Source organism: Microcebus murinus, chromosome X (genome assembly GCF_040939455.1).
Source record: "Microcebus murinus isolate Inina chromosome X, M.murinus_Inina_mat1.0, whole genome shotgun sequence".
Lineage (NCBI taxonomy): Eukaryota > Metazoa > Chordata > Mammalia > Primates > Cheirogaleidae > Microcebus > Microcebus murinus.
In genome coordinates, this window is record NC_134136.1 from 46,435,738 (window position 1) to 46,463,158 (window position 27,421).

Sequence of the window (27,421 nt, forward strand, 5' to 3'; positions counted from 1 at the left end):
AGGTAACAATCTACAGTAATGTTAGCAGTACCAGTGATTCTGTAACCAATAAAACTCACTGATATTTTCATTTCCTAGTCCAGCTGTTGCAAATATCCCAAAATAGCACTTAGATGCATCACAACTTCTAAATTCTGATCATTATTAAGCCTGCATATAGACATTATTAGTTCAGGAATTGATAGAGATGCACATGGATTACTAAATCCCAGTTTTTAAATATTTTGGTAATTGTATTTCTAGTATAATTGGTATATTTTAGGCATCTAGAAACATTATTTTGAGAATGAGCCCGTAGGCTTTACTACATTGCTAAAGGGGCCAGTGACACAAAATAACTCCTGGTCTAGACAATACTTCTTATTCATTTCAGATATTGATATGTACTATGAAGACACTACAACAGGATAATGGGATAAAAAATGACTAAGGGCCGGGTGTGGTGGTTCACGCCTGTAATTCTAGCACTCTGGGAGGCCGAGGTGGGTGGATTGCTTGAGGTCAGGAGTTCGAAACCAGCCTGAGCAAGAGCGAGACCCCGTCTCTACTATAAATAGAAAGAAATTAATTGGCCAACTAATATATAGAAAAAGTTAGCTGGGCATGGTGGCACATGCCTGTAGTCCCAGCTACTCAGAAGGCTGAGGCAGAAGGATTGCTTGAGCCCAGGAGTTTGAGGTTGCCGTGAGCTAGTCTGACGCCATGGCACTCACTCTAGCCTGGGCAACAAAGTGAGACTCTGTCTCAAAAAAAAAAAAAATGACTAGGGGTAAAACTACTTTAAATACAGTGATCAGGGAAGTCTCCCCTGAGGACATGACATTTGAGCTGCAAGGATGAGAATGAGCGAGCCATGGAGAGATGGCTGGGAGAAGAGCATTCCAGGCAGAGGGAATAACAAAAGATACAATGGTCCTCAGGCAGAAGCCACAGGAAGAAGGCCAGGGAGGTGCGACTTAGTGAATGGAGTGGGAATAAACTATTCACAATAGCCCACAGGTGGAAACAACCCAAAGGTCCACCAACTGATTAGCAGAGAAAGAAAATGCAGAATATCCATACAATGGAATATTACTCAGCCAGAACAAGAAATTCTGCTACATGCTGCCACATGGAGAATAAACCTTGAAGAAGACATCATAATAAGTGATAGAAGCCAGACACAAAAGGACAAATATTATATGATTCCACTTATATAAGGCACCTAGAATAATCAAATTTATAGAGATAGAAAATAGAAGTGGTTACAGGGGTTGAGGGGTGGGGAAGTGGGGAGTATTGTTTAATGCATTCCCTTTTGGGGTGATGAAAAAAATGTTTTGGAACTAGATAAAGGTGGTAGTTATCAATGTATTAAAAGCCACTGAATTGTTCACTTTAAAATAGTCAATTTTTTGCACAACTTCTGAAAAGAGCTGAATTTAAAAAAAGGAAAAAAATATTAGAATTATAAATAAAATAGTCGATTTTATGTTATATGAATTTCACCTCAAGAAAAAAAGCAATAATAAAGGATGAGGCAAGCAAGGTAGCAAGGGCCAGCTTATGTAGGGTCTTGTGGGTAGAGGAGGTTGTTTGTTTTTGTTTTTATTGTGAATAGGGTCTTCTGTTCATAATGCTTTCTAATTGGTTATTGAAAAGGGCAGCCTTGCTGAAATACCAGGAAAATATCTAATCCTGCAATTTCCCCAATAACAGCTAAACATGGATCATGAGCTCTCTCCCAGCTCTTTCTCTCCCCAGCAGGCAAGCACCCTGCAGGGTTCCATTTTCACAATCCTCTCAAAGGAGCCCAACAGACAAAAAGGAAATGTTAATCTTTCTCTTTACATTCACGGGTTCCCAGCCTTTAGAATCTGTTTCTATATAGCCTCAGGGAGTTCCTGAGAAGCCCCCAAAGGGACAGCAGAGGAGCAAACACCAGGCCTCAGTTTCCTGCCCAAAACCTTATCTCAGGGACAAAATCACATCCCCTGCCACTTTGGAGATAACCAAGTCTCCAGAAACAGAGAAAACAAGACAACCTGACACCTCCCAGCTGCCTGCTAATTATTCCAATTACTCTGCAGCCGCTTCAGTTTCAACTGACAACAATCACTATTTTTTTTTTTCTTTCTTTTTGTCCCCATAAAATCAGCAAACCATTTTGCCTCTTTGCTGGCAGCCCCTTCTTTCTTTGGGATTGCCTGGCTCTCACTGTTTCCTCTCTCTCACTCTCTCATTCTTTCTCTTCTCTAAGAAGATCAAATATGAGGAAATGTGGCTTCCTCTAAAAAAAAATAAAAGATAAAATATTTTTTTTTACTTTTATATATCCTAGTTTCTGTGTGTGACATCTTTCTCCACCCGGGCCATGAGCACCTACAAGGCTTGCCACCCTAACAGTTACTGTTAGTTTGTAAGAAGTCTATGGCTTTGTGCATGTTTCTGTAGAGACTGCTACCTTACCGAACTATTATTTGTTAGAATTGTTTTTCAGCTGATTACCTTGGGTTTCCTAAATAGTTATATTGCAGAAAACAATAATACTACCTCTCACAGAATACTTTTCAGTTGTCATCTTTCTCAATGTTTACTGGTCTCTCCTTGAAACACTGTCCCCTAGCTTCACTGACACCATTATGTCTTACCTCTCTATATAACTATTCTTTCCCACTCACCTCAGATAAATTCCTGGCCTGGCCTGTCTTTGCTGTGGTTGCATCCTAGACCATCCTCTGTTGGCATTGTACACATTGTATGCACGTTGTCCCTGGGTAGTCTCACTCACTCCCATGGCCTCAGTCATCACTGTCTTCCTACCATACTTTCTAGACACCTGAATGACATCTTTGTTTTCTACTTCTCCCTTGAGCCAGTCCTCTGTGCAAACACAGCCATTGGAGGCTCCCCTGTTGGACACCCACAAGGCCTGATCACAGACACTGTACTCAAACACAGCTATCTCAAGCACCAACGTCAAGATATCCCAAGGTCAGGTCTACCAGCCCAATGCTAAAAGTGACAACAGCTAATTTATTACCCTCTTACCATACTGAGGACACCATTACCCAGCAGACAACTCCAGTTTCGGCTTCTCATTCTCCCACGACCTGTGCATCTTGGGGTCAGGTGCTGCGGGCCCTCATGTGGCTCCTCCGTGTCCCTTTTCTAGACCATCACTCCTCCACCTCGGTATAAAAACCTTTCTTCATCTCAGCCCTATTCCATCGTCTTCTGGTGGCACACGGCTCACAGCCTTTCTCCCCATTCTGGGTGACTGCAATGTGTGTGCGGACAACCTATCAACCTTCGGCCTCTTCGTTCCTTGCTCGTGTCAATTTCAGAACCTTCAGCTCCCTCCACTCCAGCCACCCACCCACCTTATCATTAGCCAGACCAGCTCCTCCCAAGAAATCCTCACTCTAACACCTGACTGTCCGACCGCAACCGTGCACGTTTCCAGTTCTTTTGCCTTCAATTCTCCTAAACCCAATCTTTCACGTCATAGAGTCCTCTGGCACCGGGACCCCTCCAGTATCTCACAGGATAGCAGCCCCCTCCTGGCCTCATCTTCTTCTTTGCCCAGGCTGAACCCCAGGACCCGTCACCTGAACTACTTTTTTATTAACACCCTCATCTCCATGCCACCTGTCCTCCCACAAAATTGCTACACTGAAGAAACGTCACGGTTTACCTTCTCTGCTCCGGCACCACTGCTGCTCAAGTAGGCTAGAAGCAATCAGAAAGTAGTGGTCTTGACACCACGATGAATGCATGGTCTCCATCCTCTGTGGGACTCTAGTGCAGCATGATAATCCCTTTATTTGGCTTCCTTAGCTCCCTTCCGTTGCCCTCATTGGCCATTCCAAACTTTCGTCACTTTCTTCAAGCTCCAAAACTGATTCACGAGCTCTTCACTCTCATAAGATGGTCTTACCTCCTACTTTACCAACAAAGTCAAGGCCACCAGGCTCACACTACCTCAACTTCCTGCCTCACTACCTGTCCTCGAAAAATGAACCAACCCTTCCCTGTTTCCCTCTAGTCTTTGAAGATGAAGGGTCCCTCATGCTATTCAGGCTCATTGCCCTTGTGCACTTGATCTCATCCCTTTCAGGCTATTTGGGATCCTTGCTTCATCTACCATCTCCTCACCTCCTACTGACTCTTTCCCCTAAATCTATTAATTTAAGTGTTCCCTCATCTCAAAAAACCCCAAATCTTTCCTCAATCCAATCCTTCCCAACCACCCACTTCTCCCGGACTACTTTCTTATGTCTTTCCTTCCCTTAGCAGTCAGGTTTGTCCTGCACCTACCATAAGGCCTGACACATAATAGAAGCCCAACAAATATTTAATGGGTGGATGGAGATTTTATAAAAGAATAATCTATTCATTTATTCTTTTTGTACTTCCCATTCACTCCTCAACACATTGCAGACTGTTTTCTATGTACATCAACATCCTAGTTAACACATTCAATGGATACTTTGGGTTTTGAATGATGAAAACTTACAGGTATTCTCTTTATTCTATTTCTCCCACCAATGTATATTTATTTCATTCATGCATTCATTCGTTCATGCATGTATTCATTCAAGAAATATGGACAAATGCCCACTACAGGCCAGTTGGCTAACTTGTGCTCATCCTACAAGACTTAGGCCAGCCTTTCCTGATCACCTGCTCTCCCCTTTCATCAACCTTCACCCTATACTCCTACCATCAGGCTTGACCAGTTGTTACCCTTCCTGTTCCCACATATGCATACTCCTGTTACTGTACTTTCCACTGGTGCAGACTATGTGTACATGTTTGTCCCTTCCACTAAGCTGCAAGCTCCTTAACTAAAGACTGTGCCTTGTTTCTTAGTATCTTTGGCACCTCACAGTGTACCTGGCATGCAGTAGACATTTAGTCGTTTATAAACTGAATTAGATCTCTCACATCAACTTGGTTACTACATCTTGTGGATTCTTTCTCCAGAATCTGTCCCCTTCTCTCCTTGAAGCTTTTGCACCTGTTCAAGCCCTTATCATCTCTTCCATCTTCAAGAGTCGCTCCTGACCTCCTTGTCTCCCTTTAGACACTGTTTTATCTTTTTTTCCCAGCTCAGACAAGCTTTTCAAATGAGCAGTCTATACTCATTTTATCTGCTTCCTTTTGAAAAACTTTATTCTTTTTAATTTATTTTTAGATATGCAAGCAATACATAGTCTCCCTTCCTCAGAAGTAGCTGCTACTTTCAGGTTGTTGTTTATCTTTCCAGACCTTTTTCTCTGCACTACATACATAAGTAAAGAGAAATGTTTGTTATTTTATTGGGGCAAGAGGGGAAGATTTACACAAATGGCATCGTGATCTGTGTATCAGTCTACAACTTTTTTTTTCACTTAATAACATGTCCTAGAGATCTATCCATGTCAGTACATATTGATCTACCTCATTTTTTTAAATTGCCAAACACAATTCCATGGTATGCTTGTACCGTGGTTTATTTAATTGCTCTATTGATGGAAATTTAGACTGTTCAAATTTTTTTTTATTCAATAACCAATGCTGCAGTGAACATCCATTTTGTATGCTTCTCATGAACATGTGCAATTGTTTCTCCAGGCTGTATACTTAAAAGTGGAACTGCCGGGTCATACATAAATTATTCACATTTTAAATTTTAATAGATACTGCCAAATTTGCTCTCCAAAAAATGTGTATCAATTTACATTCCCACCAGCATGAATGGAAATTACCTAGTGTGTATATCATCTTTTACTTTTTGCAAATCTGATGGATAAAAAATATGTCATTGTTTCATTTTGCACTTCTCTAATTATTGGGGAAATTGAATGAGCATCATTTCATATGTTGATCGGCCATTTGTATTCCCCCTTTTGTCAATTATTGTTTATTTCTCATGGAATTGTTGAGGCTCTCTTTTTACATTTTATAAGGATCCTTTGTCTGTAATATAGGTTTCAAATACCTTCTCCCCATCTGTAGCTTGTTTTTACATTTATTTATGGTCTCTTTCAATATACCAAGGTTTTTTATTTTAGTAAACTTAAATCTGTTAATCTTTTCTTCTATGGCTTTTGAATTCTATGTCATGATTAGAAAAGCCTTCTCTACTTGCAAAGTTATAAAAAAAATTCTCTGATATTTTCTCCTTATATTTTTAGAATTTGTTTTTAGTCCAACGGGAATCTATTTTTGTGAATGGTGTTTATGTGGGAGGTCTCATTTTATTTTCTTCCTAAATGGATTGCCTCTTTCCCCAGCATCCTTTCTTGAATAGTCTATTCTTTCTCTGCTGACTTACATATGCTAAATTTCAATAAGAACATGATCTACTCTTGGATTCACTTTTCTGTCCTGTTACTCTTTTGACTAGTCTGAAGGCTTTATATCCTTACCACCTATTCTCAGCAATCATGGCACTCTAGCGTCTAGCTACAATTCCTCTAAAATTATTATTCCTAAATGTATTAATAACACTCATGTCGCCAAACCCTGTGGTTCTTCTCTTCCTAGAAACCATTTGTCATTCCCTCTCATATGCTACATGATACAACTCTCCCTCCATTTTTCTATTAATAAAAATTATGATCATAATAATATATTTGGTTTGTTATTAGGTAGTCACTCTGTGCCAGGCATTGTTTAAGCATTTCATATGACGTACATGTCAAATGTGCTTCACCACTGCTCGCTAAGGTAGGTATGATTATCACCATCATCACTTTATAGGTGAGAAAACTGAGACATAGATAATTAAAGGGGCAGACTTGCTGAAATCACAGAAAAATATCCAATCCAGCAATTTCCTAATAACATCTAAAGATCATCTCGAGCTGTGCCTACTCTCTGCTCTTTCTCTCCTTAGCTGGTAGGAGACCTGCAGGGATTCTGTTTTCACAAACATGTGAAAGGAGCCCAAGAGATAAAAAGGAAATGTAAATCTTTCTCTTTACATTCACCAGCAACTGCCTTTAGAATTTGTTTTATAGCCTCAAGGTGTTCCTGAGATGCCCCAGAATGGACAGCAGGGGAGTAAACTACCAGCCTCAGTTTCCTGCCCAAAATCATATCGCAGGCCAAAATCACATCCCCTGCAATAAGCCTGACTACATTTCAGAGATAGCCAAGTCTCCAGGTACACACAAAAAAGCAAGAAAGCTGGGACAACCTGACATCCAGCAGCTGCCTGCTAATTACTCCACAGCTGCTTCTGGTTCAACCCTCGACAATCATTATTAATTTTTTCTCTTTCTTTTTGTTCCCATAAAACCAGCAAGCCATTTGGCCTCACTGCTGGCACCCCCTTCTCTTTCTTTGGGATGCTGCGTCTCCCTGGTCACCCCCTCTCTTTCACACTCTCTTTCTCTCCTCTAAGAGGATAAAATAAATGTTTTTACTTTTATATATCTTAATCTCTGCATGAGAAATCTTTCTCCACCCGCACTATGAGCACCTGCTAGGCTTTCCACCCTAACAGAGAATTTAAGTTTCTTCTCCAAGATCCCTAGCCTAAAAAATGGCACCATGGGATTCGAACCAGGTCTGTCTGAGAACAAAGCCCAAGGTCCTAAGCGCTTCCTTCTCCATCCTGTTCTTCTAAGTCTCTCCCTTGGGTTCCTTTTTCTATAGCACCCTTTAATTGGTAACTTTCTGCAGATCAGGCCTTATTCGCTGCTCTCCCTAGTGTATTCACATGCCCTGGTAAAGCAGGGCATTTTGATGCCCTGTTTCACTACAGCTGCACTGACATATTTATGCTGAAATGGCCTTGACACCATGTAGAAAACACTGCTTGTTATTACAGATCCCTGGAGCTTACTCCACACCTCCGCTCCCCAGCCCAATTTCAGGGAAAGCTTGTCATTTCTACTTACTTGATTTTTTATGACTATGTATCATGTTTATAATCAGGGAAAAAACAATAAGAATATTTTCGAATAATAACAGAGGTAGATTCGCCTCTAAGGGGCAGTATCGGTTCAGTCCTCCCAAGCCACCATTATCAAGGTGTTGTCCAATGTCAGATATGTTAAATGTATGTAACTGAAAGAACTGTGAGAAACTGAATTGAGCAGTTCCTGAGCAACCTGCAGCTGAGATTAAGCACTCATATTGTGGCCCAAATATCCCCATTCCCCGGGGTCTAATTTATTCTCAACCAAAAATGATTAGCACAATAAGTAAGCCTATAAAAAGCAGTGGTGTCCTTCTTCTAGAATTTCAGATGGAAACAGAATTCAGTTCAGTTATTAAGAAGCTACATATATTTATCCATTATAAGGAAATGAGTATGGATGGCTGTTGTAGCTTTATGGAAAAAATTAAAGAATTTGACATACAGTTCATCTAAGAAGCAAGAGAATCCTCAAAAGGATGACCAGACACTTTGCTCAAAATGATGAATGGCCCTTTCTAAGATGAGCATGTGTAATAACCATGCGACTTTGGGTTAAATGCAGATGGTACCTGACCCTCACCCATTCCCGACCCGACCCCAGCCCTCATCACATCCTCATCTCTGAGCCTCACTCTAGCCCTCACTCACACACATTCTCAGATCCCCCCAGTCTCTCCTGGCCCTCTCCTACCTCTCAGCTTTTCCCCGTTCAGTTTGTTTTCAGGATGTCTTTAGCCCAACATTCTTCTCACTCTGCTCTGACCCCTGGGTGATCTTATACGTGTTCACAGTAGGAACATATCCCCTCTAACTTGATAACCCAATTCTGTATTTCCAGCCTAGACCCTCTTCTGATCTCCAGCTCGGTATGTTCAACTGCCTACTGCTGAAGGTCATTGTGTATCTCAATATTCCACAGACAGGTCAAACTCAACGTGTCCAAAACAGAGCTTATTATTTCAAAAGTTGGTTTTGTTATATTACCTCTCTTATGGAATGCCACCACCACGTGTCCACTCTCCAAAGCCAGACATGTGGGCCTCACATTCTAGATTCTTCTTTTGCCTTCAAAACTCCCCACCAAGTTTCTACCAAGTCCTGTTGATTTTTAACCGGCCAATATTTATCAAATTTGTCTCCTCTTCCCTATCTCAGCACCTATTTTACCCCTTCGCCTCAATCCAGTTGGCCCAATAACCTCCTAATTGGTCTTCTTGCTCTTCTGTCTCCAGACTATGCCAAAGTGCCTTCCTCAAAGGCCAATCAGACAACATCATTCTACTTCTTAAAACCTTCCAGTGCTTCCCATATCTGCACATTCTATGAATCCCTCCATGATCTGGCTCCTACTTACCTGTTCAGGGGCATTTTCCCCCACTTCCCCCCACCCCCTCGCTCCAAGTGCTAGCCCTTGGGCAGATCCAGGTTTCTCCAGGCCTTACACTTATACAATGTGAAGGACCCTCTACGACAGATAATACAATGTTATGGCTAAAAATTCATTACAGGGCCTTGGACGGGGCCTGTGCAAGTGAGAGCCCTGAAGCTCATTAGCCTCACAGCATCTAGCCAAACAGAGCAAGCTCCAGTTCCCTAGAACATACCAGAACCCTCCACATCACTTCCCCTTTTTATAAGCAGTTACCTTTGCCTGGAATGCCCTCCTTTCCCTTCCCTTGTCGGTCTGGCAAAAATAATTTGTCCTTCAAGCGTCAGCTCAGGGTGCACATCCTCTGTGAAGGTTTTCCTGAGACCTCCCCGCATGGAACTGACTGTTTTCACCTTTGTGTGCTCATTGTAACTTGTCTTTTACCTCTTTGTACCCTGTCCTTTACAGAACGTATTAACTCTGCGGAAATTATTTGCTTAAAACCTGTCTCACCCGTGAATGCCTCAAGGGCATTCCTAGTCCTTTCTAGACTGTCAGAGCTCAGCAGTACATGCAGAAGGTAGGATCGTAATAAATGTCTGTTGAATGGAATTGAGATCCCACCCAAGTATATTAGAAAGACACCCTTCTTTTTGCCATGTGTGTGGTGCCATGTGTGTGGAGCGGAACAGTTGCTGTAGACAGGGACCCTGGGCAGGGGCAGTGCTGCTCATGTCATGCTGGGAGGATAAGCTGGGGCTCAGCACCTGTTCTCTCTTCAAGACCCCCGTGGTGAGCTTCTCCCTGGGGCGCCCTCCCAACCTCCCCACCACACCACCTTCCTTACCTGTCCTCCTTGTTGATCTGGTCCCCAAAGCCCACCGTGCTAACGATCGTGAGCTTTAGCCCCACATTGCTCTCTTGGAGGTCATAGGTATTGGACCGAAGCTGGACACCTGGCTGTGTGTGGGTGGCTGGCTCCCCTTCAAACTTTGTGTTGAACAGGGTGTCCATGAGGGTGGACTTGCCCAAACCAGTCTCTCCTGAAAACCAAAAGGATAAATTATGGCCCATTCACACGGTGACTGTGCAGCACTTACATATCATGCCTCAGATGTGCATTTATTCACATGGGAAAAATGTACATGATAAAACACGAAGTGAAAAGCATATAGAAGTATACAGACTGCATGATCTCAGTTAAATGGCAAAGACAGAAAGGAACTGCAATCAATAAATCAGCAGTAGTCATATCAGATAGTAGAATTGGGGTGGTTTTCATTTCCTTCTTCCATTTTTTTCTGTTACTTGCTTTTCGTTGTTTGTTTGTTTGTTTATTGGAGACACGGTCTCATTCTGTTGTCCAGGCTATAGTGCCATGGCATCATCATAGCTCATAGCAACCTCACATTCCTGGGCTCAAGCGATACTCTTGCCTCAGCCTTCCGAGTAGCTGGGGCTACAGGAATGAGCCACCACACCAGGCTAATTTTTCTATTTTTTGTAGAGCTGCATTCTCACTTTTGCTCAGGCTGTAAAAACAATTTTTAAAGGGACAGTAGTCTCTTATCAAACAAACATCTTGTCCCAGTCCCCACCTCTCCCCCCTGCAGCCCCGTGTGGATGCAGTGGATGTGTGTCCCAGAGGCGAGGCTGTGCAAGACTGTGTGGGCCCTTGGCTTTTCCTCCCAGCCTGGTTCAGCTTGCAGCAAGACCATTTTTAGCTAATAGGGAGGGAACTTAGCAGGCTACAAATTATTCTTCTCCTTAAATTTCAAACAAACCAGCCATTTGTTTGTTTAACTACCAGGCTACAGGGATACTAATAAATTAAACCATTGGAATTTCAAAAGTCTTGAATTTCACACTAGGGAGATGAGTAGGGGAAAGGCTGTCGCAGACTGGTGAAGGTTTGGGGAGCTCACTCCTGGGACACCAAGGGATATCCAGCCATTGCCGGAGCCAAGGAGTCTTTAGGGAATGGGACAACACAAGAAGTCATGAGTTGAAGGGAAGTTGGTGACATGGGAGTTAGGCAGGAATCTAATATGAGGTTACAAGCTAGGCTGTACACTAAAACCGTTTATAATCTTCACAAATCCAGACTGTATTTAGCCTGCCCTCAGCCTATACCAAGTGACTCAAGAATACCAGGAATAAAAGAGTCAGTACTTAATCACTCAGGATTGCCCTTTGAATACATATTCATAGATTATCCTGCTATTCTGCTATCTTCATACCTCTTCTTCTTTCCCTCCCTCCAACCTGGGGGATGTGAGCTTTGACTTCTCTTCACAGTCGGGAGTGGGTTTGCACTGGACAAATCCTGCCCTGGGGACCAACAGCACACATCTGCGGTCCAAGGCTAGGGTTAGAGCTGCATGATGCGAAACCGAAAATGTTCCATCTCCCCTCCACCCTCTGGGTGTGTCCAGCTTTGGATCTTCCACACCTTTTTTATCCAGAGTAATGAGCTATGAATGCAGGAGGCACTTTAAAATATCTGTCTATGATGAGAGCTCTCAGTGGAGAGGGAGAAAAGAGGGAGGGAGGGAGGGGGCGAGGGAGAGAGGGAGGAGGAGTGAGGGGAGAGGGAGAGAGGGAGGGAGGGAGGGAGGGAGAGAGAGAGAGAGAGAGAGAGAGAGAGAGAGAGAGAGAGAGAGAGAGAGAGAGAGAGAGAGAAAGAGAGAGAACGAACAAGGAGAACATTCAATTCAGCCTGGCTACCCAGCCCTCCAGCTCAATTTCATAGCCAGGTCTGACTAACTCGATAGATTGTCAGGGTGCGGAGGAAATGGTTCCTCACATAGATCATGTTTCCAGCCAGGGTCTGCTATACCCATTAGCAACAAAGACTCTCCAAGAAGAGGCCCCTTTTTTCCTCCCCTAAAGGAACAGGAAGTATTTGGGTCTAAGGAAAAATGTGATGAGGTGAAGCCTTTGCCTGTGGGAGGTGACAGACTTGGCTGAGCAGCAGAATGTATAAGCCCCCCTCCACCCCATCCAAGGTGGGGTGCAGCCCAACTGCAAACGGGGCCAGCACCTCTGAGGTGGGAATACAGGGTGGGTCCCTCGCCCCAACTGACCACCCCCCTCTGGGCACCCAGGTTAGAGATACCTAACTTTGTATGTGCCTAATGAATATTCCATGTACACCCCCAACCCCACTCCTCTTCTGTGAGCTCCCTGCTGAATGCCCCGCACTTCCTAGAGAGTGGTGAGCCCTGTCTCCCCAGCACCCAGAGTGGGCTCCCCAGCTCCCTGATCCTAAGAATTCTCAGAGAGCAGGGGCTGGGCAGCATCTTCCTGAACTCCCAAGGGTGCCTTAGCCCAAGGTTTCTCACAGAACGCCTCAGGAGCGGCACTGTAGAGTGAGGGACCCACCCTGTTTGCACAGCTGGAGAAATGGGGGCCAGGCTGGGCAGGGCAGGGCAGGGCAGGGCAGGGCATGCAGCAGGGAGGAACGGCACGAAAAATGACCACCCAAATGCCTGCCAGCACAAAAGGGCTGTGGAAATTAGATGCCAAATAATGAATGTCTGGAAGAAAAGAACTTGCAGGTATCTAGGGAATCGAGATAAATGCAGTATTAGAAGAGGGCAGAAAAGCAAGCAAGCTCGTCCTGTGGCTATGGAGTGCTCTCGTTCCAGTTCCAGTTTTCCATCAGCGCGGAGCCTGGGGGTGGGGGAGGCTTTCTCTCAATGGCTGGCACAGACCCAGCCTGAGCCTAGGATGCTGTCCCCTCCCACGGCTGCCCTGGGCTCAGTATTGAATTAGGCGGGGAGATACACGTGGCCTAACTGGGATCAGGTCAGCAGATTCCACACCCCTGCAGGAAGGTGGGGACTTGGCAATTAGATTCCAGCAGGAAACCTGAGGAGTCCCAAGGGGTCAATTTCTCTCTCCTCCTCTCCAGCCTTCCCAGAGCTGCTCATAGTGGACAATAGGGTTTCTGAGCCCTTTTAAAGCATGCTCCACCAGCCAAGAGGATTTCATTTCACTTTGCTCAATATAGATAGTATTCTGGAAACAAGTTTTTAAAAAATAATTTTAAATTTAAAGCATTTAATATGAAATATGCTTTTTCAAACTATACTTCCTAGGATAGTCCGATGTCGACCCCCATGCATTACAAACCTGTATAATAAAGAAAAGCTTAGCTGGGCATGGTGGTGCATACCTATAGTCCTAGCTACTTGGAAGGCTGAGGCGAGAGGATTGCTTGAGCCCAGGAGTTCAAAGTTGCAGTGAGCTATGATTGTGCTACTTACTACACTCCAGCCTGGGCAACAGACTGAAACCTTGTCTCTAAAAAAAAAAATTTAAAAATAAAAAATAAAAGCTTAGCCATTTTCCTTAGTCACTGTTAATATTTGCACCCTCCATCTTGTGCAATTAAAACCTTGCAAGTTATGAAATGAAGATTCCCAGTCAAGTTAGCACTAAATTACTGTGTGACCTGAGCTAAGCCTTTTTCCCTCTCTGGGTTCCAGCCTCTTTTTCCCTAAAATGAGGATTGAAGTAATAATAATAAGAACTATTGTTTATGGAGTACTTACTATGTGCCAGACACTGCTGTAAATTCTTTACATATATGTTCTTATGTGTTCCTTACAACAAGCCTATGAGGGCCAGGTGCGGTGGCGCACGCCTGTAATCCTAGCTCTCTGGGAGGCCCAGGCAGGCGGATCGTTTGAGCTCAGGAGTTCGAGACCAACCTGAGCAAGAGTGAGACCCCCGTCTCTACTATAAATAGAAAGAAATTAATTGGCCAGCTAATATATATAGAAAAAACTAGCTGGGCATGGTGGCGCATGCCTGTAGTCCCAGCTACTTGGGAGGCTGAGGCAGGAGGATTGCTTGAGCCCAGGAGTTTGAGGTTGCTGTGAGCTAGGCTGACACCATGGCACTCACTCTAGCCTGGGCAACAAAGTGAGACTCTGTCTCAAAAATAAATAAATAAATAATAAAAAAATACCAAGCCTATGAGATAGATACTACCTTTTGTCCTCAATTTGCAGATGGGTTAACCAAGCCACTTATTAGTCGTGTGAATTTGCACCAATTCCTCAGCCTCTCTGCACCTTACTTTCCTCATCTACAAAATGTGGAGTAAGTAACCGGTCCAAGGTCACAAACTAATAAGTGGCAGAGCCAGCATTTGAATCCAGGCAGGTCAAAGTGCTCTAAGCAAGGCCTGTAGGTATAATACGTTCATTCAGTCACTCAACAAGTATTTCTAAAGCCTATAATAGGAACCAGGCACAGTTATAGGGGCTGAGGATACAACAATGAACAAGGTAGCCACAATCCCTGTTCTCATGGAGCTAAGGTCTCTGTTGGCTCTGAATGTTGGAATAAGCCAAGAGAAATGTCTCTGAGTTCAACAGGGAGGTGTCCAAAAGGAAACACTCCAGGAACTCCAGTTAGCCAAGCGAGCCTATGGAAAGGGACAAGGTCATGCCTGGCTCTGTGACCTTGCACTTTCTCCTTCCTGATCTTGTAGAGGCCTGGCAGACAGTAATGTGCTGGAGCTGGCTCGTCCGCTTCCTGCATCTCTTCCCAAGCCCACGTGCAGTGACATCACGTTGGTAGCTTAAAATCAGCTACAGTAGTAGCAATGACACCACAGAAATCAGTAGATGCTCCAAATCATGGCAATCTTTTTCCTGAGATGGGTTGTTAGATGTTGATCAGCACACCACTGCTGGCAACCTTCTCTTAGATAGGTTAACAGCTGCCTTTCCCAGAGACAGAGGGATGAAACAATTGGCCCCTGACCTTAATAGAATGCTAGCTGCCCTTTCCCCTCCTCCTGTAGGCTTACCTCAATCTGCTTCTCTGGCATGTTTTTATTCCAAGTTCAACAGAGCCTAATTGAGCCTGGAATCCTGAGCAGCTTCAAAGTAAATATTATGATTATGACCCTTTGTGCTCCTCACAGCCATTACTGTTGCTAGCTCATGCCTACATCCCAGCACTTTGGGAGGCCAAGGCAAGAGGATTGAGCCCAGGAGTTTGAGAATAGCCTGGGCAACACAGCAAGACCCTGCCTCTACAAAAAATATTTAAAAATTAGCCAAATGTGTTCCTGTAGTCCCAGCTACTCAAGGTGGGAGGATCACTTGAATCCAGACGTTTGAGGCTGCAGTGAGCTACGATCACACCACTGCACTCCAGCCTGGGCTCCAGATACCCTGTCTCTAAGAAAACAAAAATCTAACAAACAAAAACAATGTGAAAATATTCTAGGTCCCTGTTAATAATCAAAGCCAATGCTATCATAATTTCACAGCAAAAAATGCTGTCTCAGAAAAGAAAAGAAAATACTTTGGGGGAATATATTCTATGCCCAAACAGAATCTTTTTATAGTAGTCATTAAGGCAGTCAACTTGACAGTTACACACAGGCAGTAGGCATGAAAGTATGGCCATGGAAAGCCCTGCAAGAGAAAAGATCACCTTTAGCAGTGAATCTATGGATCCTTTGCCAGGTCAGTGACTGGACCCAGCCCCATGGCTGGGCTGACATTGCTGCCTCAGAGCCACTCTAAGCTGCTCGTGACCTTGGTCCAAATTGTGGTTTCTTTGCATACTGACAGGATTGTGAGCAAAGCAAGAGGTCAGGATTTTTTGGATCAAGAATGGGGAATGGAATTAGCCCGGTCTAGGCTGGTTTATCCAATGGTTGCACCTGCAGGTCTAAGAGGGGAGCTACTGAGGCAGCCATTTCCTGAAACTTGACAAGTGGGAGGAGAGAGAGTATGATTCCTGGGGGTGAGAGCATATTCTTCCTACCTCTCCCTTCTTAGAGAATCTGTCCCAGGCACTTAAACAATTCCATCCCAGCTGGTGCACACTGAAGTAGTTGTAGCTGTACAATGTCTGGGTGGGAACTAGAGGACAGGGGTTTACTATTTCTCTCACTCACTCTGCCTTGAGCTTGGCTGCCTCTTCCACTGGGCCCTAGGGGAGCCTGTGATCCACGTGTCAAATTACCCTACACTTCTGCCCTCAGAGAGCCATTCTGATTCACACGGCCTCCCTCCTAAAACTTTACTAGCTCAGTCAATTGCACGTGGTTGAAAGGTCACTGAGAGTGAGTCTGTCATTTCTCTTCTCATCTCCTCCAATTCAGTACAGGTCATATGGAGCTCTGGGAGGAATGCCAAGGGAATCTGATATGTTTGTGCTGAAATATTGAAGTAATCAAATATTACACAAAGTAAGTTGGCCATCAGCCAAAGATTGGCGATCTTGTTAGTTCAACAGAGATTTGGTAGTGGTAATACTGGATGTGATGGCATTTGCTCTTAATGTTGGTCACTATGACTTCTATTCATTTTTGTATTCCTTTCTTAATAGCACCTAATCATAATCATAAGTTAGACTTTCAGCATTTGAAGAATTAACAGCCTAGATCTGGACTCTAAAGCCCCTGATGCATAACTCTGTGAAGCACATATTTTCATCTCATAGGTTCCAAGGCTAATGCATGTGAGTGAGTTGACTGCCTGTCATCCATTGTTCTCTATTTGTCCTTGAGCAAGCAGTGATTCTCCTACAGAAAACGACCTGGAAAAAAGTGCTGGGATTGGAGGAGGAGGAAAAAAAAGAGCTCCAGAAAATGAATGCCCTTAGCGAGATAACAGACTTTTTGAATACATTAAAGAGTAAAATATCAACTTTAGAGGTGGTTCGGATCTACAATGTGAATAAGGTCCTCATACATTCTATACAAAAATAAGAAAAGGCAATTTAGAAGAAGTGTTTGTTTTTGAGTATTCCAGCCAATGTGAAAACTGACTTTATTATGGTATTTATATAATTAAGGTTCAGAAGGAGGTCATTGAAAATATGCTTTCCTGCACTGTAGGTGAAAATTATATGTTAAGATTGTGTTTGCAAATTTGGGATTTTTAAGGTCTAAGGAGAGATTCTTTTTTTTTTTTTTCTTTCTTGTTAGAGACAGGGCCTTGCCATGTTGCCCAGGCTGACCTTGAACTCCTGGGCTCAACCGATCCTCCTGCCTCAGTCTCCCAAGTAGCTACATGTACTACTACACTTGGCTCTAAGGAGAGATTCTTCAAGACTATCAAGGAACTGTTGTCCCCCATATTTGTTTGATTGGTGTGAAAGGGTTTCTAGAGTGCTTCTGTGTCTTCAAGACATGTTGCTGGCAGCAGTTAGAGAAGCAGTGGGAGGGACAAGGAGTCAACCAGGTCTAGGTCTTTGTTATGGCTCTACCACTTTTCCTGTGTTGCCTTAGGTAAATCCTTAACCTCCCCAAGTTTCTGGGTCTCTACCTGTTTCATGAGGATACAAATGCTTCCCAGAGTCTCAGAAAGGACCAAAAGAGCTAATGTTAGAAAGTATTTGAGAAGCATAATGAGTGGCTCCCGTGGGGTTCACTCATTTATTCATTTCACAAACATTACTGAACTCACTTTGAGCTGTGACCACCACTGAGATTAAAGGTCTAGACAGAGATATAGGTAAAGGGAATAAAAGAACTTTGCACACAGCTTGTGTGGTGCCTGCACTTGAGCTCAAACTGTACCAAGCACAGCAAAGCTGCAGAGGAAACAAGACAGACCTAACCTACTGCCCACAGCTGGTGGGCAGGCATCTTTCCTCAGCCATCACCTCCCTTCCAACTCTGCCCTAGCTCCTCCCTTCTGTAGTCAAAATGAACTTGACGGCAATAACTGAGCTAGCTGGTTCCCTTACAAAATTTCCAATGGGTCTCACATAGCTCAGTTTCCCCCAAGATATGGCCCCATATTCTGGTCTGACCAGGGGAAAACGTAATGACAGCCCGCTGTTTACAAAAGCCAATAGAAGGATAAAAGAAGAAGAGGGGGAGAACACTCTTGCAACTAGATCAGAATGGCACACTATTTAACCTAATTACCTGCAAAGCCACATCCAGCCATTAAGGATCCATATTCTGTAATAGAATTTCCTGCTATGGAAATACTCACCCACGCACAGGATGTTGAAGCAGAAGCCCTGGCTGACTGACTTATTCACCAGCTGGTCAGGCAAGCTGTCAAACCCCACATGTCCAGCCAGGGGGACAGTTCGGCAACCTTCACCCTAATTTGGAAGGGGAGGGAGGGAAGAAAATGAAAATGTGCTTAAAAGCAATCTGGGTCTCACTTCTCCATCCAAATGCTCTCTGTGCTAGGAAGTAACACCCGCCCAGGCCCACTGTGTCATCTCTTCCCTCAGCTACTCCCTGCTCCAAAACAAAATGGCCCATCGGCTTGGAAATCATGGATTTGGGGGGTATAGGCATCCTGTAGGCTCAGTAATGAACGTCACACTTCTAGACAGAGCAAATTACAAAGGGGGCTTCTCAGGGGCAGGACAGCGGGGTCAGGGAGGTGAATGCTGGCACTGGAGGTTCACAGACTTGGGGTCAAATCTCACCTCCATCACTTACAAGCTGGGTAACCTCTCTGACACTGCTTCCTTCCATGTCTGTTCTATGAGATAATACGGCATACCTGGGGTGACTGGTCAAATGTACTAATACATGTAACAAGCTTAATACATGCACAAGTGTTCAGCAAATATTAAAAAAAGACTTTAAAAAGTAATGAATCCTCTCTCTAGGGCATTTTGGGGATCTCTGAAGGCAGCACAGTGTGGAAGTTAAAAGCACAGGCTTTGAAACCAGGCAGGTCTGCATTAGAGCCCCATCTCCGCCACCTTCTGGCTGTGTGACCTCCAACAAGTTACTTAACTTCTCTCAAGAGGCGCCTCCTCTGTAAAATTGGAAACTAGGAATTGTCAGTGTGAGGATTATATAGGATAACGTTCCCCAAGCACCTAGCATAGTGCCTAGCAAGCGGTAAGCATTCGGTCAACAGTAGCTGCTGTTGATATTGCACTGTAAGGTTATCCTTTAAGCCCCCCGACCTGACCAGTAATGCCATGGAACACTCGTGGCTTCCTACACGTAAAGAGAGCTGCCTCCATGCTTACTCTGATTCCCCTGACTCCACAGGGGTCAGACAAGGCACTTCTAGACCTGGAAAGCAGAGGGCCTTTGCTTCCTCTGCAAGGCCCAAAGCTTTTTACCGTTAATGGTTTTACAAAACAAGGAGAGCCTCGAACTGGGGCAGACTTCCAAGGAGCCAGGGGTAAGGATAAAAGGGGCCTGCATGTACTCAAGAAATGTGCCAACTGCCAACAGCCACGGGGGAAGGGAGGTGAGAAGAGAGAAGACGGGAAACTGGAGACAGCCAAGCTAGACAAGACGGATGGGTGGGCTATGTAAGGAGTCAGAGTTTCTGTTGGGTGGAGCTGCACCAAGCTTTCCATAACCAGAAAGATGCCAAGAGCAATCCAAAAAGGACATGATCCATGCCAGGAGGCCTGCAGGGGCACCAGCATCCCAGGCAGCACTAGTAGGCAGCTCTTCTGTTGGACTGGCCCTGCTTTTAGACTAGGTCCATAATAAGAGCACGTCTTCACCCCAAGAGGGATGGGCTGTGATGGAGGAGGAGCCTCGAGGCAGCCGACCTCGTCAGGACTGGTCGCTAGCTATCCCCATTACATAGCTTGGGATCCCACTCCCATCGGTGTCATCCAATGCTCCAAAAGCAAGCGACAGGGCTAGTGGCAGTGACTGCCATCTGGCAAGTTCATTACCCTCACACATCTCACCCCACACACTCCCAGCGGAGCATTCTTGACAGACGACCATCTGCCATCATTCAGTCAGAGTTGGTGTGTTCTGTGCCCCAGAGGGCCCCCCGAAGACAGCTGAGTTTCATGAGGGGCTCACATCATTCACAGCTTTGTTCTACATTCACCCCTTTCTGCTTCCCCTTCCCCTTGCCCCATCTTCTTTTTATGAAAGCAAACTAAGTAAGCGGTAAAGGTTCCCACTGTTGGTTCTTGATCCTCAACACTGCAGGGGAGACAGGAACTTAACAGCCAAAATGCTTTCTTGGTGGAGCCTCCTCTGCAGCAGACACGGGAAATTGGGACAGCCTCAGAGTTGAGGTTTCCTGGGCCATATTTTATCACCCCTGACTGCCTCTTCCGGTCTCCAAATTCAGCACCATGAAACTGCAAGTGCTCCAAAGCCAAAACGAAGGGGAAAGGAAGTTTCAAACCGAAGAAGTGGAGGGCAGTGGGGAGAGCTCCACACCTTATCCCTGAAGATTTACTTCATGGCCAAAACTTAACAGAAACCTCTCATTACCTCCTACCTAGCACAGTGATGCAAAGAGCCCTAAAGAGAAGAAGAAAAGAGCATGGGCTTCATTCCCTAGGCAATGGGGTTTGGGGCGATTTTGAGTGTTTTGAGCAGAAAGAGCCATGATACAGATAGTGTTTATAAAAGATCATTCCAGCCTCAGGGTGTTTGTTTGATTGGAGGCCAGAAAGACTAGGGGCAGGGAGACATATGAGGAGATGGCTCTAATAATGTTGAGCCGGCAGAGTGACATCCAGACACTGTGACAATAAATGCTGGTTGAAGTGAACTGACCTGACTTGGGACCCAAAAGGAGTGAACTAATATGAGAGATGTCCAAGAGAAGGGATGAGACTCAAGGGATGAGTGACGGGCAGGGGGTTGAGGGAGCAAAGCCTGGGGACTTGGACTGACAATACCATGGATGGACAGAAGGAAGCTAGGAAGGAAATGGAGTTTGTTTAGTGCAGATGTCCAGAAGTCTGGTTTTAAATAATCTGTTACTAAAATAATTACACTTATTACGTTTTTAATTTTATCAAAGTAATCAATATTCCCTATAGAAATTTTAGAACATTCAGAAAATTATAAAGGAGAAAATAAAAATCACCCATAACATCGCTCTCCAAAGATCATCACTGTTAGTGTTCATATGTATTCCCCACCAGTCTGTATATATATTTTTTACAAATAGAGATAATCCTGTATATTTCTTTTCATAGCCAGACTTAATAATCTGACAGTCAATATAGTATTGGTGTTTTCTCAAATAATTAAACATACTTCTAAAACATTTTTATTTGCTATATAGCATCTCATTGCAGGAATTTGCCATATTTTCTTAACCAGTCTTCCACTGCTAGACATTTAGCATGTTTCCAAGTTTTCAACATTACAAACAATATTTCTTGTTCTCATAGGTTTGAGGGTATCTCCGATTATTTCCTTAAGTTAAATTCTTTGAACTGAAGCCTGCTGGATGAAAAGATAATATACATGTTTTAAAGACCTTGGTACAAAATGACACATCATTCAGCAGGGAATAGTACAAATTTACATTTCCACCACTGATATGTGAGAATGCCTCTTTACCCATAAACTCTAAGTTTAATAGGCTTTTCAACTATTTTGCATCATTGAATCATTGCAAAATAACATCATGGCATTTAATTTGCATTGTATAATATTAGTGAGGGAGAACATTTTTTCATTGTTCAACTGCATATGTATATTATGAACGTATTATGTGGGTTGCCTATTTATGTCTTTGCCTATTTTTTAAAAAATGGATATTTGGCTTTCTTTTATAAAGCCATTTTATATATTAAGGAAAATAAGATAGTTTTGATTTGATGGTGAGATAGCCAGGGGAAGAAATCCAGTAAGTAGTTAGGAATACGGGATTGCAGGCTCAGGGAGAATTCACGACTTAGATATAAATTTAGGAGTGAGAGGTATGAAACCCAATGTGTTCTCCAAGAGATAGCACAGGGAGAGAAGAGCTAAAAACTGAATATAGGAGATGCCCACAAGTAAGCAAGGGGAAGATGAAGAAAATTCTGCCAAGAGGGAGAAAAGTAAGAGATAACCCAATATTTTTCCATCACCAGGAGGCCAAAGGGAAAGTCAAGAATTAAAGAGAAATGGCCATTGACTTGGATTTGGTGAAGATCACTGGTGACTTTTAGAATCCTTATTTCTTCTGTATCTTTTACCCAGTCAGTGTCCTAAAGAGTTAGGGGAAGTGGGGACATGGGACCTGGTTAATGTGCTTTTCTCGCTAACTGAGATTTAAGCAGCAAACATTTTGTCTCAATCCCTGTAGTTAAGAAGCCTTCAAAAATGAATTTGTATAGTTCCTGCTCTAGGAAATCCTGTCTAGTGAACACCATGCATTCTTGCTTTGATGAATCTTATAAGATGTCAAGGTCATCATTATGGATATCAGTCCTCATTGTTCAGAGCTAAATATGTAGAGGTAGAAAGGACAGGACATTGGACTGAATGTACACTGACCCCAGGACAGCCCCTGGAAGTTTCTTCCCTCTTCTCTCACTAATCTCTGATACCTTATCCCTTTCCTCTTTCTCCTTATCAGTGGCCTGATTAATTGAGGTTCTGGTTACTTTGATTGCAGTTAACTGAATATTCCCTTGACTATAATGTGGACAAGAGGAGATGGAACTGGCAACTTGGCTCAGCACATCTGACTCTAAAACCTCAAGTTGCCATCTTTAATGGCAGGTGGTGCCATATTCAAGGCTTGAACTGCAATGCTGGAAAGGCCTAATCACCGAAATTTAAAATTGCACATTGCCCATAATCTTGCAACCTTGTCTCAGGATCTGTACAAAGATCTATGCCCAAGGAAATTTATTACAGCATTGTTTATATTACTGAAAACCTAGAAAAAAACCTAAATGTCTGGCAAGACAATAGGAAAATATTTAACTAAATTATGGTACATGCATATTCTGGCATATTTTGTAGCCATTAAAGAAGAAATTGGGTGGTTTCATATAGACTGATGTGAATACCTCCAAGACATATTATAAAGTAGAAAATAGAAGTTGTAGAACAGTAAGCACAGTACAAGCCCATATATGCACAAACAGCCCTGCATATGTGTACTTACACATAAATAGATGTGGATGAATAGACAGGGGACTGAAGACACACACCAAACCAAGAACTGTGGCTACCTCAGGGGAAGGGGATGGAAATAGGGCCTTAGTGAAGGAGGTAGTCAGTACAGTTCTATATTGTTTGATTCTTTCATAGCATGAATGTATTCACACATTACCCATGTAATTTTAAGACATTTTTAATATAAGAAAGGAGGGTTCTCACTCAGCTTTGCAGCAGGGGTAATTAGGATGCAGAGTCTGAGAGGAGCTAAAAGGAAGGCAAAATGAAAGTGAGCTCCTGAGAACTGAGAGAGCCCCCACTCTCCTCCCCAATTACATTTCCTGTTTTCTCCTCATCTGCAGTCACCTGCGGTTTTGAAATACGTTATACCACATTTCATATCACAGGCAGAAACAGTGCTCTCTTTCTCTTCCGCCTCCTCTCCGGAGGACACACCAATTTTGTCTTTTAATTGAATATTCGTAAGGTACATATTATGAAGACCCAGTTATGGCAGTTCCAGCTATACATCTTTCCTCCGTTGCTGTTATTCCAAAAGTAAAGTCACACAAGCACCCAAGTAGGCAACTCCTGGTGCCCTCTTCCCTCTGCCCCTCTTCCAACCTCTGTGGTAGAGCAAGTGAGCAGTATCTGAGGCCTCTGGGAACTGAGGGTGCATCTGTGTCAATGGCGAATTTCCTGCCTCTGCTTAAAAGCAGGGTGGCTAAGTTAGTAGCTGTCATTCTGAAAGATGAGAGCAAAAAGTTTGAAATTCACTGCTGATGACTAGGCTTTTCCTAAACTTCCTCCTTTGGCCTTTTGCATCCAAATGCTAGGAAAGGACAAAAACCCTGAAATAGGATTCTTTTTAGCAGCCTCATCAGTCACTTACTAGTGGGCCCAAGCTCTCACACCTTCTCTTTCTCCACCTCCATCCCCAGTCCTGCAAATCTACCAAAACCAATGCATAAAAAAAGATACCAAACCCAATTCATCAGTTCAGTGATACACGATGAAATATTAAGCAGCCAATAAAAATATTTTCTAAAAATATTTAATGACATGATCAAATACTGTTAGGCAAAACAACAACAAAAAACCCAACCTGTATACACAGGATCATCCCAACGATGGGAGGAAAGTATGCATACATTTTTTTAAAAGATTGGAAGAATATATATCAAAATTATATCAGTGGTTATTTTTGGGTAGAGGGGTTGTAGGTGATGTTGCTATTCTGTGTTTTCCAAATTTCCTACAATAGGCATATTTTATAAACAAGAAAAAAACGTCATTTTATTTTTTAAAAATTTGGTCTTGGCTATGGTCTTAAAAAAACTATTCACTTGGGCATGGTGGCTCACACCTGTAATGCCAGCACTTTGGGAGGATGAAGTGGATCAATTGAGGCCAGGAGTTGAAGACCAGCCTGGGCAACAGAGCAAGACCCCCATCTCTACAAAAAATAAGAAAAAATAGCTGGGTATGGTGGCGCATGCCTGTAGTCTTAGCTACACAGGAGGCTGAGGTGGGAGGATTGCTTGAGCCCAGGAGTTGGAGGTTGCAGTGAACTATGATCACGCCACTGCACTCTGGCCTGGGCAACAGAGCAAAACCCCGTCTCCAAAAAGAAGAGATTTTATGATGATACTTTCCTGGGCAGGAAAGTACTCTCAAATATAGAAAAATCTTCAACTACAACCAAAAAGGTCCTTGCCAATTTGGTTAATCAGAGCATTTAGCTTTCAGGTGGTCTTATTGTATATAAAACATTTATTTTACCTATAATAAAACCCTATTATAACTTATTATTATACATAATATGAATAACATACTGTTATACAGTGTTACTTCTTATTCTAAAGATTCACAGGAACCTGACATCAAATCACATATCCTGAAACATGTAGCAAAAAATCTTGATGAAACAATCAGGTAGCTGACAGTCCCATCTGCTGCTTTCAGTGCTATCAATGGAGTGGATGCCACTGTATTATCAGCAGTAAGAACCACAAAAGCACTGATAAGTTCCCAGAGGTTTAAAAAAACCCTCCAATGTACCCAACATACCAAATATTAGAATTTCCCTTATGCTGATTAAGCTGGGCTAACAGGAAACTGAGAGTATTCATAATGCCCTGTACTGGGAGAGAGAAATTTGGGGACTGTTCCCAGGAGAAATAAGACCTGCAAAAGCTGGCAGCACCCCTAAGGGGCCTCAAAAATGCCCTTCAGTGGGTGAGCAGCTTAGGAGACCCTGAAGAGGCACAAGGGAGATTATCCTTACCATACGGGGTGGGGGGAGGCCCATTTTTAGCAAATCCAGTACACGAAACTCTGATGTTAATACACAAGATAAATTCCAGAGTGGCTTTTCATTCTATAAAAGCATTCACAGCAGGGTTCCATTAAATAGCCAGCTCTCCTACTGCATTTGAAGTAGGATTCAACAGACAAACATTCAGCTGTTATGCACCTTTATAGAAAGACAATAGCTATATACACCTACACCAACAGACACTATCTAAGTGTTGTTTCCATTCCACTTCCAGAGACCCTGCTGAGCTAAAAGCATGGATTCACCTTCTCTACAACTCTCTCCCCACCCAGCTGAAGGGGTCAAAGCAGGGAAGGGATGGAGTTAAATTCTGCCACCTCATTGGGAAGCAGAAGCAGTCAAGGACCTAAAAGAAATTTAGGCTGGAGAACAAGGAAACGTTAAGATCACCTAATCCAACCCATTCGTTGTATAAAAGGGGAAACAGAGACTCAGAAAGAGGAAGTGACTTGTCCCGAGTCACAGAGTGATTTAGTAGCAGAGAATGAATGGTACTAGGATCCAGGGCCCTGTCAAGCAGACTGCCACTCTCAAATGGAAAAGCTGACTCAAGCGGCAGATGTATTTCTTTATGCTGGTAAAATTCCGAGACATCAGGCTGTGGCTGGTCCAAGGCAGAAGGGTCAGAGAACACGGCCCAGAAGCCTGTGAGCTCACCAAGGTGGCTCTGGCCCATGGAAGGCCACTGAGGCAGTCAGTGCTGTGAGGGCCTGCGCTCCTCCTCTCCACTTATCCCCCCACTTTTCTCCCCCATTTTCCTCTCTTCTGACTGGGGCCTAAGGCTCAGCCTGGCTAGCTGCCGAGTTCTGCTCGAGAGCCACAGAGCTAATGAGCCCGCCTAACTCAAGCAGCCAGAGTCTAGGTAAAATATCTCCACCCTGGGCCAGGAGTGACCCCTGCTCAGGGTGGGTCAACTTTCCCACAAAAGCCAGACACAGTTCCTTCAAGCCAGGCAATTTAAACAGAGTTTTCTAGGTGCTCTGGCCATTGTTACCTCCAATCTGCTAAAAAAAGAAAAGAAAAGAAAAGGTTTACCCACAGGCCTCTGGGTGAATGCCCAACTGCCCTCTGGGGAGCCCGAATTTGCCTCTGCCTCCATCTGGTCTTGTTTAACGGGGATCTGAAAAAAACCAGTTCCTGCCTGAGCGCCAGTGTTCGGTGCTGGGGGCCTCCCATGTGAAAGGAAACCGAACACCACCTCACACCTCATCAGGGCTGAGAAAGCAGAGTTCTGCTCCTGTTACCCCAGGGCCTTCATTAGGGGTCAGAGAGGGCCCTGGCAGGGGAAACCTGAGCCCTGACGCATGGCCCTGAGAAGGCCCGCAAATCTTTTCCGGGTCACCTTTAAGTGAGTGGAAGGGATGACCCCACACCAGGCCAGCTGAGAGCACACTGCATAATTCAGCAGATGGCTGCCTCTAATGAGAAGACACTGAAGAAGAGGATAACATTATTTCTCACCCTCCCGAGCATGTGGTCTCCCTTCCTCTGTGCAGGCAGCAGAGAAACCCACGGTTTCAAATCCCAGCAGCAGGAGCCTCCTCCTGCCAAACCGAGGAGGAAGGGTCTGTGTTTCTAATTTATTCTGGCCCCCCCTCAGTTGTTACTTAAAATAATCCATCATTACATGGCTGGTGGCTCCAAGATTTTTATTTAAAGCAATATGGAGAAGGAAAAAAAGAGAAAACCCACACAACCCGTGACTGTGCTATCTTTGATTTAAGCTGAGGATCTTTTTAACATCAGAGAGTCTCCAAATCACCCAAGTATACTCTTCTCTGGCCCCTGTGAGGGTGCTGGTGGGGGGAATGCAGCAAGAAGAGGGGGGAGGAGAGAGCATGGCAAGATTTTAATTTCTTAGAAACATCATGAAAATACCAGTGTTTTTTTTTTTTTTTTTAAAGGAATCTGTGTCATCTGGTAGGTGTTTCATTCTATTATCCTATGACCAGCAATAACACTTTGGACTAAGTC

At 43.8% G+C, this 27,421-nt stretch overlaps 2 protein-coding genes across 8 annotated transcripts in view; one reads left to right on the forward strand and one right to left on the reverse strand.

The window, feature by feature from the left end:
* SEPTIN6 (septin 6) overlaps positions 1-27,421 on the reverse strand; it is a 67,340-nt gene that overhangs the window by 34,423 nt on the left and 5,496 nt on the right. For 5 of the 7 annotated variants that reach the window (XM_012739216.3, XM_012739211.3, XM_012739235.3 and 2 more), the window contains exons 1-3: positions 26,487-26,587; positions 18,251-18,365; positions 10,114-10,309 (exon numbers count right to left, since the gene is read on the reverse strand). In XM_012739216.3, the coding sequence (XP_012594670.2) occupies positions 10,114-10,309; positions 18,251-18,365; positions 26,487-26,546 (371 nt within the window). In that variant the 5' untranslated portion in view covers positions 26,547-26,587. Of the gene's footprint in view, positions 1-10,113; positions 10,310-18,250; positions 18,366-26,486; positions 26,588-27,421 lie in introns of those variants that run through there. The other 2 variants (XM_012739272.2, XM_012739264.2) reach the window with 1 other exon arrangement.
* The window catches only part of RPL39 (ribosomal protein L39), a 362,820-nt gene that overhangs the window by 27,394 nt on the left and 308,005 nt on the right, over positions 1-27,421 (forward strand). The window lies entirely within an intron of this gene.